At 44.4% G+C, this 24,771-nt stretch overlaps 1 protein-coding gene across 1 annotated transcript in view; it reads left to right on the top strand.

Moving 5' to 3' along the window:
- The window catches only part of LOC115462644, a 248,980-nt gene that overhangs the window by 18,048 nt on the left and 206,161 nt on the right, over positions 1–24,771 (top strand). Inside the window, exons 3-4 of the mRNA XM_030192642.1 lie at positions 2,456–2,567; positions 10,284–10,358. Coding sequence (XP_030048502.1) covers positions 2,456–2,567; positions 10,284–10,358 — 187 coding nt within the window. The remainder of the gene's footprint in view (positions 1–2,455; positions 2,568–10,283; positions 10,359–24,771) is intronic.

Below are 24,771 nucleotides of genomic sequence, written 5' to 3'. Positions count from 1 at the left end.
TTGCCAGAAACATGCCCGCCAAATAATGGGACAATTTGAAGAACAGCATGTTTACACCAATACGGGGTTTGTTTGGGTGTAATACTGGGGCCGGTATATCGATGATGTTTTTGTAGTATGGCAGGGTTCTGAGGAACAGTTGAGGGAGTTTGTTCAAAACCTCAACAGTTGCCATGCCACTATTAAATTTGAATGCAATTTCCATTTGGAGTGCATTAGTTTTTTGGATGTCTTGGTTAAGAAGGAATGTGGGGTGTTAAGAACGGAAGTTTTTGTGAAGCCAACGGATAGAAACTCTCTACTTAAATTTGATAGTATGCATCCTTATCATCTTAAACGTAGTTTGCCTTATTCGCAATTCTTAAGGTACCGTAGGATTTGCGATACCCCCCAGCAATACCAGAAATCTGCGGGGGAGCTGCGAAATAAATTTAAAGAAAGAGGATATCCGGATAAGCTTGTTAAACAATCTTACAAGAGGGCTTTGTTCCAACACAGGGAGTTCCTTATCCAAGATAACCAACTTAAAAGAACTGATAACATGGACAAAGTTATTTCTTGTGTTTTGAAGTTTACAGATAGATCTCCTCAGATCTCTGCGATACTTAGAAAGCATTGGAACCTTATGCTTACTCAGGAAGCATTTCAAGATCATCACCTCATGTTGTCTTTTGCTCAAAATCGTAATCTTTAGGATCATCTTAGTGTGGCAGATGTGTGGTCTAATAGTCCACGCATAGAGGGATATCATCAGAAATATGGACATTGTTCTATTTGTTCTATCACAATAAAAAGTTTGGCGTTTAAATCTACAGAAGGTAGGACTTACAAGTTGAAGTATAGAACCACATGCGAGTCAAAAAATGTGATTTATCTTTTTCGATGTCCGTGTAATTTAATCTATATAGGATATACTACTCACCAGTTTAAAACCAGGGTTATAGAGCAACGGCATTGTATTACTAATGCCAAGTTGGAAGCTCCCATGACACGTCATTGTCAACAGGCTCAACATCAGTTCAATCAGTTACAATGCATGGTCATTGATCAAGTTTGTATGGGTAAGAGAGGGGGGGATTGTAAAACAATTTTGTGGTGTAAGGAACAACATTGGATTTACTTACTGAAAACAGTTGCACCTCATGGATTGAATAAAAATATCGAGTGGAATGCTTATTATTGAGATGCAGCTGGGTGAGTGACGTTGCTTCTGTGAATTTTGGATAAAGATGATTGGATATGAGGTGACGTCATGACACATTTGCAAGTATAAAAAGTAATATTCATTCCGGAAGTTCTGCTCCCGCACCATCTTTGGCATCTATACGACTGAGGCTTGGTATCCAGCGTTGCTTTCTACAATGTAAGATGGATTGTAAGCGCCCTTCCTGAGGCAGCCACAAGGTTGGCGAAACAAGGCGCTCTTGTTGGAGGGCTGGTGTTTATCGTCGGACGAAGATTTAGAGGGCTGGCGTTTTTTTGTCAGTTCAAGATTTTTTGAAAGGCTCCGGAGACCTTCTGAGGGGAATTTTCTCAAGGAAACAGCCCAGTTTGAACTAAGTTAAGAAACTCTTTAGACATATTATTTGGCGGGCATGTTTCTGGCAAGTTAGGTCTTTAGGGGGATTACATCTAAGGTTTAAGGGGTAGTTAGATTTTTGCCCCTTAGTTTTTCCTCCTATTTTACAAGGGCTTAGGTATTCCTCCCCGGAGTGTTCTTTAGGTAGTTCCTTGAGGCAGGGACCAGCCTAGGTTGGGTTGGTTTGGGTTAGGTGTTCATTTAATTGGTAGATACAAGAAGGAAAGAGAGTTTATTCATCCCATTCGTTTTTTTCTCATGTAGCCTGAGTTTTTACGTCTGGGTTTTTTTTCTCCTTTTCCTTCTTGGGAGGAACCTATGATAGTAATGGACTCCTTATTATACAAGGTGTGTTAAATTCCGTTGGAATGGTCCCTTGTATGGAGGTTTGAGGTTCCATTTGATATATATGTTATAAACAAGGTGGGAGTTTTTCCCTTGCAATTAATTGGGGCACCTTCAAACCAACTTTATTTACAATACAAACTCCTCTTATCAGGTTGGAATTATTTCTATAGTGTTTGTATTCTCCTATAGTTGTTAGAGTTTTACTTAAATCATGAATAAATTTCATATATATCTAAAACTACTACTTATCATTTATACAGTGCTACTAGGCATATGCAGAGCTGTATGGATACACATAAGGTTTAGTCCCTGTTACTTGGAGCTTGGGATTTAAAATAACAGAACTGAAAGGTTAGGTAACTTTTTCCCAATCCACAGAGTTAACTCATTATGAATGGGTTGTGTGTATGAACATAACCCAAGCTGATGTATATGGATACAATTGCAGGGATCAATACCTTTAGTATAAAACATTATAATGTGTTTCTTACTTATGAATATAATAGTTTCCCATCCTCTTTTCCCCAGGTACATTGGAAGGAGCGCAGCAGTAGAATGGACAATATTTCACCTAAAGATACAGACACATGGCAAAACAGACCTCCTATTCAACATCACCAGCTTCTCTAGAAAAACTCACGTCAGTATTTTCAGTATTTACCATTGTACCATAATCAAGAGCTTTAATAGATAAAAGGGAAATAGTATTAATGTAAATGAGAAAATAAAAGAAGGTAGGGAGACACTACAGACATGCTAGGCAAAATGGTAGAAGCTGTTCTGAAAACCAGAATTACTGACACATGGCTAGACATGACTTAATGGGGCAGAGTCAACATTGGTAAGGTAAGACTTCCTTTGCTAAAGCAATCTATTAAAATAGTGGCACCCAAACACATCCTGGGGAATATGTTCTCTTAGGCTTCTGCAGCTGGCGATCTTATTCAGACTCCACAAGACCCGGACAACGGCAACATCAAGTCCTGGGGGATTTCCGACCAGTCAGGTTTTCAAGATATCCATAATGGATATGCATAAGAAAGACTTGCCTGAATTGAAGGCAGTGCATGCAAATATCCATATTCAATGTCGATATCCTGAAATCCTGACTGGCTGAGGGTCCTTCTGGACAGGTTACATGAGTAAATAAATGTATAAATAAGGGCCAAGCCAGTCATAGTAACATAGTAGATGAAAGAGTAAAATTGCTCATCCATTTTGCCCAACAATGTACCCTCTAAGGACTGAGTTGACAGGAAGTTGGAAAGAATTCCATAACCCATACTGTGCATGCGTTCCCTATTTGTAGTATATAGCTACTCCTGAATTTTATTAAAATACTGGATGTTTAGCACAGCTTAAAAGGGAACATTTGTCCCCTTGTATAAGCACCACTCTTAAAAAAAAAAAAAAAGAAGGGACAGTAGGGGCATTTTTTTAAACATCAGGGAAGAAGTACATCACTGTCTGCCAGCTACCTCCCTCAGTATGTGTTACTGATATTATACACATTGTAACCCTAATTCTATAAAAGTCACTCAAAACTGTGGGTGCAAATTTGGGCACATGTCCAATTTGTGCGTGCAATTTAATTGAATAACAAGCTAACCCTCCAGTAATGTCTCTCACAATTATATTAAATAGAATTGGCCCCTGCTCAGATCCCTGAGGAACTCCACTGCTCACTTTCCTTTCTTCCGAGTGGATTCAATTTACCACCACCCTCTGTCACCTATCAGTCAACCAGTTTCCAATCCATTTCACCATTTTGTGTCCTAAATTCAGACCTCTCAGCTTATTCATGAGTCTCCTGTTAGAGACCATATCAAAGGCTTTGCTGAAATGCAAGTACATTACATCTAGTGCATGTCCTTTACCCAGTTCTTTGGTCACACAGTCATAGAAGTCAATCAGATTCATTTGGCAGGATTTTCCTTTGGTAAAGCCATGTTGCCTCAAATCTGTAACCTATTGACTTCTAGAAAGTTAACTATCCTTTTATTCAGCAGCAACTCCATTATTTTTCCTACCACCAATGTGAGGCTTACCAGCCTGTAGTTTTCCACTTCTTCCTTGTCCCCGCTTTTGTGAAGAGGGCTACATAAGCTCATCTCCAGTCCTGAAGAACTTCTCTCGTCCCTAAAGATCTATTAAATAAATCCTTAAGAGGTCCAGCCAGGACTTCTCTGAGCTCCCTCAGTATCCTGAGATGTATCCCATCTGGCCCCATAGCTTTGTCTACTGCCAGATTTTCAAGCTGCTTATAAACGCTTTCTTTCATGAACAACGCAATGTCCACTCCATTCCCAGATATACCTTCGACAGCCAACCGTGGTCGTTTAATTGTTGCTAACCTAATAAGCTCATGAATTTCAAAAATTCATGCAACAAAGATGTAGCTTCAAAACGGGACAGTGCAAAGTTAAAATCTCTTAATATAATTTATTGTAAAAGATCTAACTGCCAGGACTTCATCTATTCAGTTAGCAAAGATGGATCAATACCAGTAGATTGTGGTAATCAATTCAATAAACAAATCCCCATTTACAAATGAAATTATTTATGGCTTCACAACCTTGCTCTGCATAATGTTTTATAACTGCATATTTTATATCCTTCCTTATAAGTATCAATACTCTTCAACCTCTTGCTCCTGCTTGAGGGGTTTCCTTATGTGCAAACCCTGCCAATGACAAATGGCTCAGAATCACCTGATCATTATTGCGTAACCATGTAAGACATGCTTCTTCTCCACAAAGGAATCATATACTATGTTTAACCTTGGCCTTAACAATCTAGCATTAACCATATAAAATGTTAGATGGTCAGCAGCATAACTCTCTGACACTGGCACTAGAATTACTCAAAGTTAGATTTTGAGCTTGTTGCACACGCAGAAGTTAATGTCACCATTCTTGTACTGGGTTTCGTAATGTAATATTTAACAGTTAGTTATACCAGTCTAACATCCAATCCAACATTCATATTGGAGAATCAGGGGGAAGTTAACATGGGCTACAGTAGATATCCTGATTTCCCTGGACCTTTCAACACCCTTTGATTTAGTCAGCCACAGCAAACCTCTGCAACTTGCGAATCTAGGCATCAGTGGCATTTGTGCTGGTTTCACTCCTAGTTTGCTAGCTGTTCTTTTTGTAGTCCATCATTGTGGTATCACTTCTAATCCCCAGCCCCTTCTTTCTGGAGTACCTCAAGCCTCTATCCTAGGCCTAGTACGTCTCAATAGCTTTCTGACTTCTTTAACTCTTCTCTTTCAATCCCTTGGATTTACCTTTTTTCATCTGTGCTCAGTGATCCCACACATCTTCATTTTGTGTTACCACTGGTACTGCTGCCACTGATCTGGGAAGGTAGCAAGAGAGTGAGCAGGAGGGAGGGGGAAGGAGAGAGAAAGGGGCTGATACTGGATTGGGTAGAGAGACAAAGAGGCGGTGCAATGCTGGGTGGGCAAAGAAAGACTTGATGAGTGCTGCTGGAAGGGTGGGAGTGGAGGGGGATAGATACTGGATGGGGAGAAAGAGAGAGGGAGAGAAATGGGGTGCTGATGGATGGGAAGGGGGAGAGATCAGTGGCATAGCTACAGGGGGTCACAGGGGCCTGGGTCTCCCCAAATTTGCTCTGGGTCTCTGGTTTGGCTTGTGGGGGTCCCCAACCCTCGACAACTGAAGCCTTCATTCAGCGCTGGTCTCTGGCACCGCCGCATTGCCTGCCCTGCTGTCTCTTCCCCTCTCAGACCTGTGTGCTCGTTTTAGTGAGGGAGATAAAAAAAGGTTACCATGTGCTTGCACATGATCTTTTGGTGGTCCAAGATTCCCCCGTCAGGACATCAGTGAAGAGAGAAAAGGGAGTCCCTAGTTAAGAACTGTCAACCCATGGCTGAAGGAAGAGAGAAGTCATAGTCCACATGGACAGAAACTGTCAGTGAGTTATGGAGAGTGGGTCAAGTAGATCACTTCCAGGAGCGGGAGGTGGAAACTGGGGAGAGTTCCATCTTGTAGAGGGGTTGCGACATTGGAGTCCAGGACCCGCATAAAAGAGGAGTATAGCCAGTTCGGGATTGATTGCCATTTGAAGGGATGGACAAGGAGAGGCGCTGAATAAAGTATACATATTTTGGATCTGCATTCCTGTATATATTTTTCTAAAATCAAGTCATGTTTGCGTTGGACTGTTATTAATTTCTTTGGTTTGAACAGACTGAACTGTTGGTTGCAGAGGTTAATAAAAGTTCCAGTTATTTCTCATATAAGTTACTGGACTGTGGAGTGATTTAACCAATGGCTCTCTGGGGCCATTCTAATTAACTGCTAACTTGCATCCCACAGGGGGGTTCAATCCAAGACTGACAAGCAGATGATCAAAAACCCTGTGCTGTTCCAAACAGCGCTCTAAAATAGCACTGGAACAGCACGGGGCGTTATTAGACCTATGACCAGAGATAATTGCATGCAAATTTAAGCACACAATTATCTTTGATCATGGGGTAGAAGTGCGGGAGAATTGTGTTTGAGCATGCGCTCAGCACAATCCTCCCGCACTTGTTTGACAGGTCTGGGCTGTCAAAAGCCCAAACCAGTCAAACACAGGGGCTGGAGGTCCATGGGACCACCAGGCCGCAACTACCCCTGCCCTGAGCAATGGGGGGTGGAGGTCCGGTGGACCTCCAGTCCCCCGACGATTCCCCCCCAGGTTCAGGGAGGGCTGGAGATCCGGTGGGTCTCTAGCCCCCCCTAACTCCCCTCAACATTTCCCATGCAGTCCCTGGTGGCCCAGTGGGCGACCAGCCCCCCCCCCCAAGTGACAGGGGGCTGGAGGTCCGAAGATCCCTCCCCCAGGTTTAGGAAGGACTGGAAATCCAGTGGGTCTCCAGCCCCCCTAACCCCCCCAGAAAAGGGTCCCTGGTGGTCCAGTGATTAATCTGCCCCTCCCTCCCTACCCCCCACCCCCTACCTTGTGGGTTGGAGGAGGGAGGTAGCCTGCCTCCCTCCTCTTCCTTCGACGCCGCAAAATGGCGGTGCCCAGGCCTGCCCAGTGTATCCTGGGATGTGCTGGGCGGGGCTACACACCATATAAGGGAGAAACTCCAGCCCTCCCCCCGTCACTTGGTGGGGGGGGGGGTTGGTCGCCTACTGGGCCACCAGGGGCTGTTTGGGAAATGCTGAGGGGAGTTAGGGGGGCTGGAGACCCACTGGATCTCCAGCCCTCCCTGAACCTGGGGGGGGGGGGGGGATCATCAGGGGGACCAGAGGTCCACCGGACCTCCAGCCCCCTGTCACTGGGGGGGGTCCAGGTTTGCTTTGTTGGGGGGAATGGGAGCCTGCTAGCATGCAAATGCATGCTGGAGAGGGCTCACCATTCCTCCCCAATGATCTGTATAACCTAACACCAGTTCGGAGCTGGCATAGGATTTGTCGCGGCCAGCGATCCAATCTTTGGCGCACTGGTCACTGATCATTGGGGATGAATATGTTTAGCCCTGTTTTGCATTCATTTGCATGCTAGTTGCATTCAGATCCCTCGAGCGCGTTGTTTCATGCGCGCGGGGACTCTGATCATGGGGCAGTAGCAAACGCCGGCGCTAGTATGGCACTAACAGCCTCTAGCACCGGCATTTGCTTCTGATCATCCCCCTGCGAGTTCCTGGGAGGAGAACAGGATCTCCGAACCCACTAACCACCTTTTTTCCCAGGTGGAGGCACCAAGCGTAGATTGTGAGGTGAAGGGTCCGAAGGAGTCTGCCCATCAAGGAGGCTCCTCTCCCGCTCGGACCCTGGACCCAAGGAAGCGCTGGAAAGGGGGTGTTTCACTTATTTTTCAGAATTACTTAGATTGGATTACAGGTTGACCTTTAATTCTTAGAGAGTTCAGATAGTTCTGGAGGGCTGGCAACTTTGGATCTTATCAATGGTTTATACAGAAGTATTACCATAACTTTTTTCTCCTAGTTATATCTCTCCAATACACTTTAGCATTGCCCTGGCTCTCATCACTACAATGTGACACTGTTTTGCAACTTTGATATCATTTGATATGATCACCATCAGAATTACTTTACTCTGTGGTGCACATCAGAACTTTGTACCTTTCCTAAGTACTGATCTCTTGAATTTCTATACTCACAAATTCATATGTCTAGCATTGTAGCACTATAAAATAAGCAATATTCTGCATATTTTTGTATTTAGTGTTCATTGCCAATCACATAACTACTTTTAAGATCATCATAGAAAGTTTGGCATTTGGTTTCTTTTTCCCTCACTAGTCCCCTCCCCTCCTGCCTCCTCCTGCCCCTGCTCTCTTTTCTTTCTTTTGCCTATCCTATATGCATTGCAGTTCCTTTCTTTTGATTTTCTTTTTGCTATTGTGAACTGCTATGATGGAGCATACTCTTGGCGGTATATCAAGTAAAGGAGAAACTTGAAACTTGAGTTTAAAAAAGCCCATCTCATCTACCTTCCCTTTTAAATGAGTCTAATTGTACACATAAGTAGTTGGTAACAACTTGGGGCAAAGTAAATGCTACAGAAGCACAAGGTCTGTTAACTCAAGTCTTGATGTGCTCAAAGTGTTTACTTAATTTAAATGTCCATAGAGACAGATAAGAGCAGAGATGGGTAGTAATGAAGTACTTGTACTTTGTTACAGCATTTAAGTACAATTGGCAGTACTTTTACTTGTAACAAGTTACATTTTTTTTGTCAAACCTTTTACTTGTAACTCGTTACAAATAAGCTGTAGTTTTGTACTTAGTAACAAAGTACACGTGTAGAAAGTATTTTTAAAAGTATTTTCCATACCTCTACTTCTCCCCCTCTACAGGCAATGTCAGACCCGTCTTGCAGCTGATTGGGCCCAAACATCCGGTCCCAGAAACAGCTGAGCTGGGACCAGAAGTCCGGGCACAATCAGATGGAAGCCAGTGTCTGATATCACTTGGAAACCCTAGTCATTCCCCCCCCCCCCCCCCAACCCGAGTAGGACTGGCTGAGGAAGTATACCCTCAGCCTCTCACCTACCCAGAGTCCTCCAAAGTGGCCCCCGCTCCTGCATCCTCTTCCTAATTTAGCAACAGACTAGTGTGGCTGCACTGATTGAAATGATGAGGACTCGGAAGACGTGGTACTTATGCGCTGAAGTGGTGTTCAGCGATGTCCTGCTCCTGCAGCCGGACCAAGTTGCCCATTAGCCCTCCGTTGGTGCTGCTCAATTATCTCTAGCTGCCAGGGCTGCAAGACCTAGTGCAGCTCCTTAGCAGAGATGGGCTGGCACTGCGCTGCAAGTCTGCAATCAGTCTGCAGGACCAGCCTTCCTGGAACTAAGCCCTCTCTTCCCGGGCTGATGTAGGCTCATACTGTTTGACATATGCACAGACCAGCAGCACCAGAGGTCACCTGAGTACTGGCACCTGCATGTGGGCACCTTCATATGCAGCTGAGTGAATTTTCCAGAGACTTCCACATGCAACCAGGAGGTAGCAGTGCTGCTCGCCTGCTGCCTGCGACAGTAGCATTAATCATTGTTACTAACTAGTAGTCATCTCTCAGTCTCAGAGCCCTCAATGTGTCTGCTCTGCACTCTGCAGCAGTACTGTGTATTATGTTTTGCAACAGCAAGCTAAGCAATTAGCCCACTACTGAGCCAAGAGAGAGCTGACTAGATATTTGCAGGTACCATTCCCTGGCTTGTCTGATCTCTTTAGATTTGCAGAGGAGGTGGGGGGTGGGGGGAGAGGGAGGGAAAGGAATCTGTGGGCACCTGTGGCTTGTTGCCTTGTTTTCTCGGATATGGTTTTCCATTACCATTCCCAGCCCCACCCTTTCTTGCTGGTTTCTCACACGGAAGCCTATCACGGAGATGATTAAAAGACAAAACATTTACAAATGTAAAATTAATCTACATATAAAAATGCTATGCATATAACTATTAAAAATACTATAGTGGCAACCATTTGAAAATGTAAAACACAAAACTCCTTCCCTCCTATCACAAATAAAAAGGAATTAATTTAAATGTGTAATTTCATTTATTAGGTTTTTGTTCCAATGTACCCACAGAGATCTAGACAGATTAGAAGTTGATAGGTACATAATCACAATACAGTATTTTTTGTAAATATACTAGATTCTGTGGGCCAACATGTTAAGGAATACTTTTTTCTTTGTAATAACAAAAAGTAGTTTTAAGAGCTGTACTTTTTTACTTTTGCTTGATTATTTTTTTGGGATGAGACTTTATACTTTTTTTTATTTAAGTACTTTTATAAGGACCCCATCTCTGGATAAGAGTAGTCCGCAGAAGCAGAAAGACTGCCACTGACATTTCCTTTTCATTTCAGAAGAAAGACTCTGAAAAGCTCAAGAGCCTGCTTCAGACCTGCCCCAAACAAAGAAGCCTTGAAGCAATCAAACAGGTAGAAAAGACCTTTTATGGCCTACTGATAAAGCCAAATATTACTGGATCACTGCAAATTCTTTTTGACGCTTAACTACTTCTGCAGCTAGTTATTTCACATGGAACAATGCAGAGTTATTGAGCTATAGCATATTTATTATGCTCAGTAAGCAAAGTATACTCCTGAGGGAATTCTGCCCAAAATTTTGAAAATTCTGCGCTGTTTATTTGTAACATTTCTGCACAGAATTTCTCCATCTTAAGGCCTGAAATTCTCTATTTCCCTCTTCAAGCTTCAGCCTTCTCCACCCTCTCCAGTGGCACACTCACTTTTGTCTGCTTATCCTCCCACCTTCCCAATGGCACATTTACATTTCTTTGTCCCCCCTTCTTTGTATGCCTGAAGCTGGCTCTCCCCCCCCCTCCCCGCAGAGATCATGTGGCAGGAGCAGGAGGAGGAAGTGAACTGCTGCACATTGGGTCACTTCCTCCTCCTCTGCCAACTTAAACTCAACTGCTTATGTGAACTTGAGACAGCGTGGGCATAGAAATAATATGGTATTTAACTTTTTAGTCTTGCAAGTGATGGAGGAATGCCATATGGTTTAGATTATTTAGAAGTTTAACGTTTGGCTTAGAAAGGTCAGAGAGAGAAACTTTCTTTGACCCCTTGTGAGTGATGGATGGTTAAGGCTAGTTCATAGATATTATTTTACCACATATGTATACCATTATGAACAAGGCATGTTGCAGGCATATTGTAGTTTTAAAAGGATTAGTTTAAAATGCTAGTTAGAAGGAAACAGGTTAGATATAGATATTCTAGATATTATAGATACCATTATAAGTATTTAGAATATGTCTTATAAGAAATTCTGATTTCTGCTTATTTTAGAATATGTTTTATTCTGTGTAATTAATAAGTTTTGTTTCTATGTAGAATATCTGTTCAACTCAGTGTGACTTTTCAAGTAAGACTGCAGTTGAAAAGGTCATCATCTGGTTTGAATTATCCACAGTCCTAGCTAGTTCAATGTATGAAGCTAATAGGTGAAAGAGGTCAGAAAAAGTCAACTTACTTCCTTGATGGATTATAGCAAAATGTAGGACTGTATGCCATTAAGCAAGACTGGCCCCTTAGCCCCTCAATGAACCTAAGTTAGTATGAAGTTGATTGGGAAACTGATTATGTGAATAATAATAAAATGCAAGAGTTCTGGTGCCATATTGTCTAGCGTGAGAGGCCCCAGGTCACAGGTCAGTTTAGAAAATATCAAACCTATGTAACTGATATTTTGAATATATGTATAGAGATGATTGGTTCAGACAAGGTAATCAATCTATTCTTTACCATCTGGAAAGTAAGGGGGGCTAGGAGGGGGTTAGAACTGAATATAACTGGGAGCAGAAGCAGCTTACGTCAGAAGAAGGAGCTGAGAAGAAGAGAAGAGAGCTGAAGAGGACAGACAGAAGCCACAAGATCCAGAGAGCTGAGAAAGAGAAGAAGAGAGTTAGTGCTGATGTCCTACTTTGTTTGCTGGCAAATAAAGAAGATTTCTCCCTCATTCTTGTGTGTGCTGTTTGACTCCTGAAGTACCACAGATTCTGCTGACAATAGTGGTAATTCCTGCAACAATTCTTGGTGTCAGAAGTGGGATCCTGAACCCTGCAGCAATTTCTGGCACCCAACTGCCTGAGGAACATTAGCCGGGTATGTATTCTGTATTCTGTATTGTAATCCTAGTTAGGAAACTGTAAACCAGCCCCTCAAAAATTGAGGGAAGGGGAGTCTGATCAACTCTCAGTGAAGGCCTTAGTAGCTTCTAGTCTAGTGGGGACTAGCAGCAAAACCGTCAACGCTTATCTGTATTTGAGAAATCTGAAATTGTTGGGTGGGATTTTCTGTACTGAATGTGTGTGATGCCTGAATGTTAAATGAGAGTGGACTTCTTATAGCTGCGTTTCCAGTTAACGCGAGTTCAATTGGCCAGCGACGGAAGGAAGCGATTGTTGTCTGTTTACCTTTTGTCTCGGGAGTGCGGACCCCATAACCACACTTCCAAAAATTCCCTCCCTTTTTGTGTGTTGTAACTGCAAGCATTATGGGAGGGACATCATCTAGACAAATTGATACTCCCTTAGATTGTATGCTTAAGAATTTCAAGAAAGGATTTTTAATTAATGATTATGGACAGACTTTAAGCTTAAGTACTCTAAGAACCTTGTGTGAAGTTGAGTGGCCATCTATGGGAGTGGGGTCGCCCCCTAGTGGCAGCTTAGATATTGAAGTAATCCGGAAGGTCTACAGCATAGTTGTAGGAGAACCAGAATATCTTGAACAACTCCCTTATATAGATTCCTGGGACAGCCTTGTGACTGACCCTCCCTCTTGGTTGAAAACTTATATGGGATCCCCAGTAAAATTCATGTTGGGCCGCGCTCAAAGAAAGATTAGAAAATCTAAACTGGAAGAGGGAAAGAGCCCCAGGAAGCCTACCACCCAATCGGTGGCTTCCGCCCCTACCCTGTCCGAGAAACCCATACTCTCTGATGACCCCTCAGATCTTGAGCCACCACCTTATGGCCCATTGTTGGGGTTCCGTGCCACCCCCAGAGATCCACGCCGTCCAGCCCAAGCCTCTCCAGCACAGGCTTCTCCGGATAGTTCCTCCCCTTCTGTGCAAACCCCGCCACATCCTAGGTTGGACTTTTCACCCAGCCTCTACCCTTCTGTGCCACATCCTTCCCTGCTAACCTCCAAAGACCCGCTTTGGGCTGCACTCCCTGACTCCTCAACTCCCGACAGCCCAGCCTCTCCCTCTAGTTCCCCTCCCCACTCATCAGGGGCCCAGCATCCCTTTCAATGGACTGAATCACCTGTGATCACCTCTCAGTCTATGAGTACCCCTCCCCATCCCTCAGGGGTTCAACACACCTCCCCTGAATGGGCTAGACCTGCTGCAATCACTTTTGAGCATGATAGGGGGGTAGCTCCTAGCTCTACCTCAGGTTCCATTCCCACCTCCTCGAGAGCTCTGCCCCTCCGCCAGGTAACCACCACTCGACCGGATCCTAATAATCAGGGTCAGGTTATACAGGCACAGGCCTACCAGTATGTACCCTTCACAACCACCGATCTCCTGAATTGGAAGACGCATTACCCCTCTTATACTGAAAAGCCTCAGGCAGTGGTGGACCTAGTGGCTAGCATTATGGCCACCCATAACCCAACCTGGACTGATTGTCAACAACTTCTCCTGACCCTCTTCACAACTGAGGAGAGGCGGAAGATTTTACAAAATGCTGAGGCCATCAGGCGAGCGTGTGTTCCCGAGGGGATACAGGACCCAGAGGAATGGGTTAGAACTCGGTTCCCTCGCGCAGCTCCAGCTTGGGATCCAAATAACGTGCAGCACTATGAACTGTTGTCTGGCTATTGCCGGGACTTGCTGGAAGGTATGAGAAAAGGCATAAAGAGGCCCATTAATTTGGCAAAGGTCTCTGAAATTCTCCAAGGGGCAACTGAATCCCCTGGGGCCTTTTTAGAGCGACTAATTGAAGCCTACAGAACATACACCCCATTTGACCCTGAGGCACTAGAAAACCAGAGAATGGTGAATAGTGCATTGGTGGCCCAGAGTATGCCAGATATCCGGAAGAAGCTGCAGCGTCAGGAGGGATTCGCAGGGATGAATACCACTCAGTTAATTGAGATCGCAACAAAGGTTTTCGTTAATAGAGATCAGGAGATGCGCCGAGAGGCTGACCGGAAGATGCAGAAGAAGGCCGACCTTTTGGCGGCAGCCATTACTAATTCCACCCTTAACCGAGGTCGACCTCTAGCAAATGGGAAGCCAAAGTGGGACCCTGGACCGCCAGCCAGGCCCCGAGATTCCTTCAATCAATCCCGGCCACGAGGGGAGAATCCCAGACCACGATTGGAGAGGGATCAGTGCGCCTACTGTAAGGAAAGAGGGCACTGGAAAGATGAATGCCCCCAGAGGCGCCAGGGACTGAGAAGGGGACCAGGAGATTGAGGAAGCCGAGGCCGAGTTCGAGAGGGAAGGTATGAGCCTCCTGAATCTGACATCATTGGGATAGCCGAGATGGCAGAATGGGATGAATAGGACAGACCGGGTTCCTACAAACTGGGCTCCCAGGAACCCATGGTCAAGTTAACTATAGGGAGCCGCTCAATTCCATTCATGATTGATACAGGAGCTGAACATTCTGTTGTGACGGAGCGATTAGCGCCTGTGTCTGGAAAAACAGTCCGAGTGGTGGGAGCTACGGGGGTGCAGAACTGGAGGCCCTTCCTGACGACCCGTAGATGCCAATTAGGCTCACACACAGTCACTCATGAATTTCTGTATATGCCAGACTGTCCAATCCCTTTGTTAGGCCGGGACCTGCTGTCCAAGCTTAGGGCCCAAATTTCCTTTGACTCTGATGGCCAGACTTCAGTCTCCTTTCGGCCCCCGACATCCAGCCCTAAGGGCATATTGAGTTTCTGCTGCCCCCTTGAAGAAGAATGGCGGCTGCATCAGTCGCATGGCCAAGTTGACCTACCCCTGGCAGACAGCTTTCAGGTCAATGGGGTATGGGCAGAAGATAATCCCCCAGGGTTGGCCCGAAATATTCCTCCTGTTCATGTAGACTTACTTCCAAGTGCCCGGCCAATCCATCTTCGTCAATACCCAATTCCCCGAAAGGCTCTGGAAGGGATTCAAGCACATCTGAATCGTCTGTTATCCCATGGAATTATTCGACCTTGCCAGTCTCCATGGAATACGCCACTGTTGCCAGTCCAGAAGCCAGGGACTGAGGACTACCGGCCAGTCCAAGACTTACGAGTGGTCAACAAATCCACTATTTCATTACACCCTGTAGTGCCTAATCCATATGTCCTGTTGGGATTGATACCTTCTGGAGCTACCCATTTCACGACACTGGACCTAAAAGATGCCTTCTTATGTATTCGGGTGGCCCCCGCCAGTCAACTGCTTTTTGCCTTTCAATGGGAAAACCCAGTAACAGGACGGAAGCTTCAGTATACATGGACCCGCCTGCCACAGGGGTTCAAGAATTCCCCCACTATTTTTGGGACTGCCCTAGGACAAGACCTTAAGACTTTTAAATCTGAGCCTTCCAGGCGAGTTTTACTCCAGTATGTAGATGACCTCCTGATTGCAGCAGTGACCCAGGAAGAGTGTTTTGAGGCTACCAGAGAATTGCTGGAGCTACTCTTGGATGCAGGCTATAAGGTCTCACGCTCAAAGGCCCAACTTTGTCAGTCAGAAGTGAAGTATCTGGGCTTCTGCATCTCCCAGGGAAGTCGGAGACTGGATGTCAGTAGGAAGCAAGCAGTTGCTGCAATTCCCCAACCCAAGTCCAGAAGGGAAGTTAGGGAATTTCTGGGAGCAGCCGGATTCTGCAGAATTTGGATTCCAAATTTTGCATTGATGGCGAAACCCCTTTACCAGGCCACAAAGGGGGGTGAAAAGGAACCATTTGAATGTGGACCTACTGCTCAACAATCCTTCATTGCCATAAAGAAAGCCCTACTCCAAGCCCCTGCGTTAGGCCTTCCTGATGTGGAGAAACCTTTCTCACTGTATGTCCACGAGCGACAGGGGGTTGCTCTGGGTGTGTTGACCCAGATGATGGGATCCTGGCAGAGGCCTGTTGCATACCTGTCTAAACAGCTGGATGGAGTGGCTAAAGGATGGCCAGCCTGCATGAGGGCCATTGCAGCAACAGCCTTATTGGTCCAGGAAGCTGATAAGTTGACCTTGGGGCAAGAACTGGTTGTTAAAGTCCCCCATGCAGTTCTCACCCTCATGGAGTACAAGGGCAACCACTGGTTTACAAATAGCCGCATGGTTAAGTACCAAGCCAGCTTATGTGAGAATCCACGGATACACCTGGAAACAGTGGCTACATTCAATCCCGCCACTCTTTTGCCAGCATCTGAGGGACCACCGGATCATGACTGTATCCAAACCATGGATGAAGTGTACTCCAGTCGACCAGATCTCAAAGATGTTTCTTGGAGGGATCCAGATGTAATTTATTTCACAGATGGAAGCAGTTACATGGAGAACTCCAAGCGATTGGCAGGCTATGCTGTGGTGACAGAGGACAAGGTGATAGAAGCAAGGGCCCTGCCCCAAGGAACTTCAGCCCAGAAAGCAGAACTTGTGGCCCTCATACGAGCTCTGGAGCTAGCAGCAGGACTGGTGACCAACATTTATACTGATTCCAAGTATGCCTTCACAACCCTACATGCTCATGGAGCTTTGTATAAGGAAAAGGGACTCATAAATGCCGCAGGCCAACCTGTTAAGTATGGACCTGAAATACTGCAGTTGCTAGAGCCTGTTTGGGCCCCTAAGAAGGTAGCTGTCATTCACTGCCGGGGACACCAAAGGATAGATACTCCAGTGGCCCGAGGGAATCGCCATGCTGATCGGGTGGCCAAGGAAGCTGCTCGAGGACCCCCAGCAAGTATTGTGACTCCCCTGTTCCAAATTCGACTGCAAGAATGGACGCCTATGTACACCCAAATGGAAGAGAAATGGGCTCAAGAAGAAGGTGCAGTAAGGAGACCTGATGGCTGGTTACATCTCCCTGATACCAGAGTTCTGGTGCCACGCCACCTAGCTTGGCCTGTAGTGTCTCAAGCTCATGACCTGTCACACTTAGGGAAAACAGCACTAGCCCGCCTACTCAGTCGAGTAGTGGTCTTGGAAGGATTGGATAGTCTGGTTGCCACTGCCTCTGCCCGATGTACTCTCTGTGCCCAGAATAATGCTCGTCAGGGACCCCGTATTCCACCAGGAGTTCAGTCCAGAGGACTAACACCCTTTGAGTCCCTAGTTATAGACTTCACAGAAATGCCCAGGAGCGGTAGGCTCCGATACCTCTTGGTCATGGTCTGTACTTTTTCTGGGTGGGTGGAAGCATACCCTACAGTCACTGAGAAAGCCACAGAAGTAGCTCGAGCCCTCCTTAGGGATGTCATCCCCAGGTATGGACTGCCCCTTGCCATAGGTTCAGATAATGGTCCCGCCTTTGTTGAAGCCACACTTCAGGCCCTGTCCCGCGCATTGCGCATTACCTGGAAATTGCATTGTGCCTACCGTCCCCAGAGTTCAGGGCAGGTTGAGCGGGCAAACAGAACCTTGAAAAATAGCCTAGCAAAGATTTGTCAGGAAACCCAACTGAAATGGCCACAGGCACTGCCACTAGCCCTCTTCCGCCTCCGATGCACCCCAACTAAAGGAACAGCCCTCTCTCCCTTTGAAATTGTGTATGGGAAGCCCCCAGCCATTTTGCAGGGAATTAAGGGAGACATAGGGACTTTAGGGTCTGCCCAGGTGCAGGAGCAGGTAGCCCTCTTGGGCAGGATAATTTCTGAGCTTCAGTCGTATGTGAGAGAAATAAACCCTGTCCCCTTCCAGGCTCAGGTACATTCCTTCCTGCCAGGGGATAGAGTTTGAGTGAAAGACTGGAGGCTCCAGCCTTTGGGGCCCTGATGGAAAGGACCTTTTACTGTTTTGCTTTCTACCCCTACAGCTGTGAAGGTCGCAGGGATAACTCCATGGGTCCATTGGTCTCGAATCAAGTCTGCTGACCAGACTGAGCCCAGTACGGATCAGACAGAGCCTAAACAGTGGAGAGCAGAAAGTGATCCAGCGGAGCCATTGAAGTTGCGCTTGACCCGAACCAAAGAATCTACTAGCTGAAAAGAAGGGTCAACTGCATACTGCAGGAGCTGCTGAACTTCGGCTTCATACTGAGACTTTTTCTTGCCTGATTCTGGCTTTCTTGGAATTTGAGAGCTTGATCCTTGTCAGTTGAGGGTCTATCCCAACTGGTATAAGAACTCAAAGACTGAGAACATTATATGAGAGTAATCTGTGATTAGCACAGACTGTTGGAATATTATTGCTTAATTAGTTTGCTGTATTTGTTTTAGATTAGGAAAAAGAAAATGTTAGTAGTTTGGGTGCTTTTGTTGTTTTCTACTCCTTGCCTCCTTTTTCCTAATACCCCAACTCGCTCCAACCTTTGGTTACACTCTGTCCAGGAACTAATTAGCCAGGCAAAGATTACTTCCCCTTGTATTGTGTGTTCCCGATTTTCTCCTTATACTACAGATGTCCCAGCTGTTCCTGTCCCTGTGCCGCTTACAGCTCTTATACCTCCCTACTTTTCGAGTTCAGGCCCTTGGAGCCAGGATTATACTTGGTGGTCCTTTTATAATGCTACCTCCCCCTCTGAATCTTCTCTAAGGCCAGTCTTTACGTCTCCCTATCCAGCTTCTGGAGTGTTTTGTTTAACAAGAAACATCTCAACTGTTCTTCCCATTTCCTGTAACTATACTAATGTTCTCCCAGAGAAGGGGGAATCTGTGTGGGTAGTCTCTCCAGGTACTCCTATGTGCCCTACTACCGTACCTGTAGATTATGACCCAGGTGATTATCTGGCTCCTAACCGTACTACTGAGAAGACTATAGTGTCCCGGCTTATTTTCTACTTTCATAAGTCCCCGGGGTATGAAAGGTTTATAACAAATGAGCAGCTTGTCACAATTGGGGATTGGCACCTATGGTGTGCAAAGTCTCCATTTCATCTTCGTTTCCCCTGGGATAGGGGCTCGCATTATGGGCATCCTAAGCACCTTGTCCATCCTGTGCCAACATTTATTGGGAACTTTCCTCACCCTCTCCTTGGTCATTACTGGCTCTGTGATAATGTCCTCCACATGATTCTTCCCCCCACGTATGAGTTTTGTGTATTGGTAACCTTGAATTATTTTCCTAAAGTTATTCCTCTCCTCAAGCCACCATCCCCGCACCGCTCTAAGCGAGAGGCCTTGTCCTTACCCTCTTCCGTTGCCACAGAGGATGAGGCGATTGAATTAGCCCTCCAGTATATCAACTCTACTTATCCTCTGACTAAAAAGAGACTTGTAGCCCTTTCTGCTACGGCCTGGATTCCAATTGGGGGCCCGGTAGCGGGTATTACTGAACTAGGCATGGCTACCCGGAGACTTCAGTCCCTACTCCATGTTTTAGTTCATGAGCTGAACGTGGTAGTCAATGCATTGCAGGATCAAATTAATGAATTAAGTATAGTTTCTCGGTATAACCGTATGGGTCTTGACTACCTCTTTGCAGCCCAGGGTGGCCTCTGCACAGTGCTAAATTCTTCAGAGTGCTGTACTATTGTCATAAATAGGACGCATGTAGTTAGGCATGCCATGGATAAAGTCCTACAGTTGGCTAGCCTTAATGTGGAGGATTACCGAGGAGGAGTAGACCTTACCTCCTGGTGGTGGTCATTGACCTCATGGATACGTCCCTTGTTCATTTCCCTAATAGTTTTAGTTTTAGCAGGATTGTTGTTTTGTTTCCTGGCCTCATGTGCTTCGGCAGTATGCCGTCGGACCTTAACAAGTAGGGTAATGATGATTCACAAGCCTATTCCTAGTTAGGATCATTATAATCTCCAGAGTTTGAGTTGTGAGACTTATCTCTGCATAAGCTGATTTTAGTCTCAAAGGGGGGAATGAGACAGCGTGGGCATAGAAATAATATGGTATTTAACGTTTTAGTCTTGCAAGTGATGGAGGAATGCCATATGGTTTAGATTATTTAGAAGTTTAACGTTTGGCTTAGAAAGGTCAGAGAGAGAAACTTCTTTGACCCCTTGTGAGTGATGGATGGTTAAGGCTAGTTCATAGATATTATTTTACCACATATGTATACCATTATGAACAAGGCATGTTGCAGGCATATTGTAGTTTTAAAAGGATTAGTTTAAAATGCTAGTTAGAAGGAAACAGGTTAGATATAGATATTCTAGATATTATAGATACCATTATAAGTATTTAGAATATGTCTTATAAGAAATTCTGATTTCTGCTTATTTTAGAATATGTTTTATTCTGTGTAATTAATAAGTTTTGTTTCTATGTAGAATATCTGTTCAACTCAGTGTGACTTTTCAAGTAAGACTGCAGTTGAAAAGGTCATCATCTGGTTTGAATTATCCACAGTCCTAGCTAGTTCAATGTATGAAGCTAATAGGTGAAAGAGGTCAGAAAAAGTCAACTTACTTCCTTGATGGATTATAGCAAAATGTAGGACTGTATGCCATTAAGCAAGACTGGCCCCTTAGCCCCTCAATGAACCTAAGTTAGTATGAAGTTGATTGGGAAACTGATTATGTGAATAATAATAAAATGCAAGAGTTCTGGTGCCATATTGTCTAGCGTGAGAGGCCCCAGGTCACAGGTCAGTTTAGAAAATATCAAACCTATGTAACTGATATTTTGAATATATGTATAGAGATGATTGGTTCAGACAAGGTAATCAATCTATTCTTTACCATCTGGAAAGTAAGGGGGGCTAGGAGGGGGTTAGAACTGTATATAACTGGGAGCAGAAGCAGCTTACGTCAGAAGAAGGAGCTGAGAAGAAGAGAAGAGAGCTGAAGAGGACAGACAGAAGCCACAAGATCCAGAGAGCTGAGAAAGAGAAGAAGAGAGTTAGTGCTGATGTCCTACTTTGTTTGCTGGCAAATAAAGAAGATTTCTCCCTCATTCTTGTGTGTGCTGTTTGACTCCTGAAGTACCACAGATTCTGCTGACAATAGTGGTAATTCCTGCAACAAACTGTGGAACCCCCATAATTCATATAAATAGTCTGGTTTAAGCCGGCAGAGGAGGAGGAGGAAGTGATCCGATATGAAGCAGTTCTCTTCCTCCTCCTTCTGCTGCACGATCTCTGTGGGAGAGGAGGGGAAGAGACCCGATGCCGGCACTGAGCAGAATTCTGCACAATAAATGCAGAATTCTGTGCAAATTCTGTACTGCAGAGTTGTGCAGAATTCCCCCAGGAATAAAAGTACTGAAAGACATCAGATGTTCTTTTGTTTTGATTTTGCAATTCACGTTTGCCACATCCTGATTTACAGCACATTTGATAAAAAATCCTAAATCATTTTCTCTTGAGCTGATGAAAGTGTGCTGCTATCCATTCCTTTAAAGGGAAATTTTGAAACTTCCTGGCTACTTTTTACCCATAGACTTGATTCAAATGCTTTCCCTTCCATACAGGAGGCAAAATTTTCCAGAAAATAACATGCAGATATTTGAAATACCAACCTATACACGATGGCCTTTGTTTTATATGCATCCCCATGTTTAAATTGTTGCATTTACATGTATGGAGAGGCCCATTTAAATGCTGTTTCAGAACAGGGGACATTCAGACATAGGGAAGCTGAGCACCTCTAGATGGCTAGATGGCATGGGGGTGGGGAGAGGGAGTGGTCTGGGCGGACAAGAATACACACATACATTCCCTATTTCACATAGGGAATCTATGTCTGTATGAGGAGACCTGGATGTTGGAATTTATACCTGCTCTGGGAAATGTCTCTATACTACCGGCTATAGAGGTAGCTATAAATCCCAACCCTGGGTGTGTCTCATGTCATGTAGGTCCCTGTGATGCCAGCCCCTCATCACATCCCCACACCATTGCCAGATTTCGAAACCCTCCTCCACCCACAGCACACCCAATAGCAAAGCCAACCCCTCTCCCTGACATAACTAGACTCTCCCAACACAATATCATCCCTCCCTAAAAACATCATTGCTAAAGGTCTCAGCAGCAAAATGGAGACTCAGTAGTTATGAGGTGAGAGCAAGTGGGCATCTCTCTTGCTCCACTTGACATCATGGACCCCAGTAAGCTGGGGATTGGGTAAGGGAATGGGGGGTAAGGGGTCTTGTGGCCCCAGGTCAATTTTTAGGGACATTAGGCCCTGGGGGAGGGAGTATAGGAGAGGCTGCCACTTTTGGCCTCATGCCAGAACAGGCAAAACAAAAAAGGAATTATGTTGGGGGTGGGGAAGGGGAAGAAGAAGGAAGCACCCAGATCAGCAGAATTTGGAGGAAGTAATGCCCGCCCTTGGCCCCCCCAAACTACACCCATTCTCCCGACAATAAAGGACCACAACATGGCTAGAGCACCTCACCCGTACCTCCTTGCCTCTTCTTCTGCTGTGATTAATCTTTTTAAAGCAGTGCTGGCTCACTTCAGCAAGAACAAGCTGCTTCAGTCAATCTCAGGGGCCTTCCTTCAGCCAGTCCCACCCCCGAAGGCTGAAGGAAGGCCCCAGGATTGGCTGAAGCAGCCTGTTCCTGCCAAGAGAGAGTGCAGGGGGGCGAGATGCCTAAGCCACAGGGGATGCCAATGCCAGGATGATACTCAAGCCCAAATTTTGGGAGCCGGTTGTTAAAGTAAATACTTTAACAACTGGCTTCCAAAATTCTTAAAAACCTAACAAACGACTCTGGCGAGCCAGTGCGAGCCGGTTCCAGCATACCACTGGGGAGGATTGATGAGTTAGAGGAGTATCACATGATGTCAGGGAGGAGTGATGTTATGTTGAGTATGCTGTTAGAGAAGGGAGGTTGTGGAAAACTGCATCAGGATGGGGGCCACTTATGGTGGTGGTTGGGGAGTGATATTGATTCTGAGATCCAGATAATCCGCAAAAAGGGGAGAACTCAAATGCCCCACGAGAGTACACAGATGTGGGAGAAAGTGGGATGTTTGACCACGGAAAACCAAAGACTGGAGGGATGGATTCTTAAAACAGTTGTTTATTGATGAAAAAAGACTCAACACAAACGTTGTGTTTCGGCCGTTAGGCCTGCATCAGGAGTCTACAAAACACATATATATACATGTACATTACACATAAAAAAATATTAATAAAAAATGACTATGTAAATATGCAATCAAAATCTAAGATAAAACAGGAAAAGTAAAACCGGGAGACTTTAAATCCCACTGGAAATACTAGCTCTGTTTGATTTCACAGAGACGAGACGTTACTCTGATGCTTTTTGCCTCACTTTGTTACAAGGATCATTTAGCGCTACAGCTTTAAAAAGAGACACACATATTTTCTTTATAATTGGATAGAATTAAAAATCAACACACGGTGGGAAGACTCCTGACGCAGGCCTGCACGGCCGAAACACAGCTGTGTCGAGTCCCTTTCTCCCTGCTATCCTTTAATTAATAAAGTGTTTTAATTTTTTTATAAACAAGTGTCGTCTTTTTCATTTTTTAATTCTTTTATGTATTTGTATTTTTAAATAAAATTGTTATACTACTCTCATGCTTTATCATTATCATGTTACCCAAGATACTTCTGTAATACTAAATGTCTATTCTCTAATATGTTTCCACTATCCATGATGTATTGTAAGCCACATTGAGCCTGCAAAGAGGTGGGAAAATGTGGGATACAAATGCAATAAATAAATAAATAAATATCGAGTTAGAATGCAGGGAGTTCTATCTGAAAGCTGGTCTTTACCATTTGTAGTGCCTCAGGGCTCTCCCTTGTCTCCAGTTTTGTTCAATGTACTTATATCCTCTTTGGGTAAAAATTTAGAAAAGGAAGGTTATATTAGTTTTATATATGCAGATATCACTATAATTCTTCCGGTTTTAAGTGATTTAAAAGATATACATGATAACATTTCTCGTTTTTCAATTGTGGCAAGACAAAAAACTAACTTTGTTTTAGTGGGAGGCTGGGAGCAAAACAAAATCAAATTGTGGATTCAAACTTTATTCTTGATGGAGAATTATATACATTTAATTGCTCCACTAAGATTCTGGGAATTATACTAGATGATAAACTATCTATGGAATCTCAAATCAATTCATTAGCGAGGATTTCCTTCTATGTTATGAGGACACCAAGAAGTATCCAGAAATATCTTTCTGAAGATCTGTTTACACTGGTGACTCAATGTCTAGTCCTTAGCAAACTTGACTATTGTAATATCATGTGTATGGGTTTATCAAAGCATTTATTAAGAAGGATTCAAACTATTCAAAATACAGCTGTATGAATAACCATTTCTCTTAAAAAATCGGATTGAATTACACCAATTTTTATTAAGATGCATTGGCTTTCGGTTGAAGCTAGGGTGTTGTTTAAATTGGGTTGTATGAAATTTAAGATTATATATGGCTTGATACCCGAATATATGATTACTTTTGTTTGTTTTTTAAAATTACGACAATTTCAAAATGTTTGAAATCTCTCTCTGTTCTCCTTTCCTAGCCCCCCGAGGGATTGTGTCAAAGAAATTGTTTACCCATCTTTTTGCATACCAGGTAGCTAGCCTACGGAGTTCCTTTCCACTCAAATTAAGGCATATCAGTGATTATGATCTTTTTAAGAGAGAGTTGAAAGCATTTTTGTTTGTGAAACACATAATCAGGAAATAATTTGTTAACCTATGCTAGTCTTTGAGAGTGTCCAGCAATTCTCCCTCTGTCTTCCTCCACACTCCATGCAGCATCTCTCCCTCCCTCCATAACCAG

The sequence above is a fragment of the Microcaecilia unicolor genome, chromosome 2 (genome assembly GCF_901765095.1).
Source record: "Microcaecilia unicolor chromosome 2, aMicUni1.1, whole genome shotgun sequence".
NCBI classification, from domain to species: Eukaryota; Metazoa; Chordata; class Amphibia; order Gymnophiona; family Siphonopidae; genus Microcaecilia; species Microcaecilia unicolor.
The sequence above is the reverse complement of the archived record's forward strand: the minus strand, read 5'-3'. Positions and strand labels throughout refer to the sequence as shown.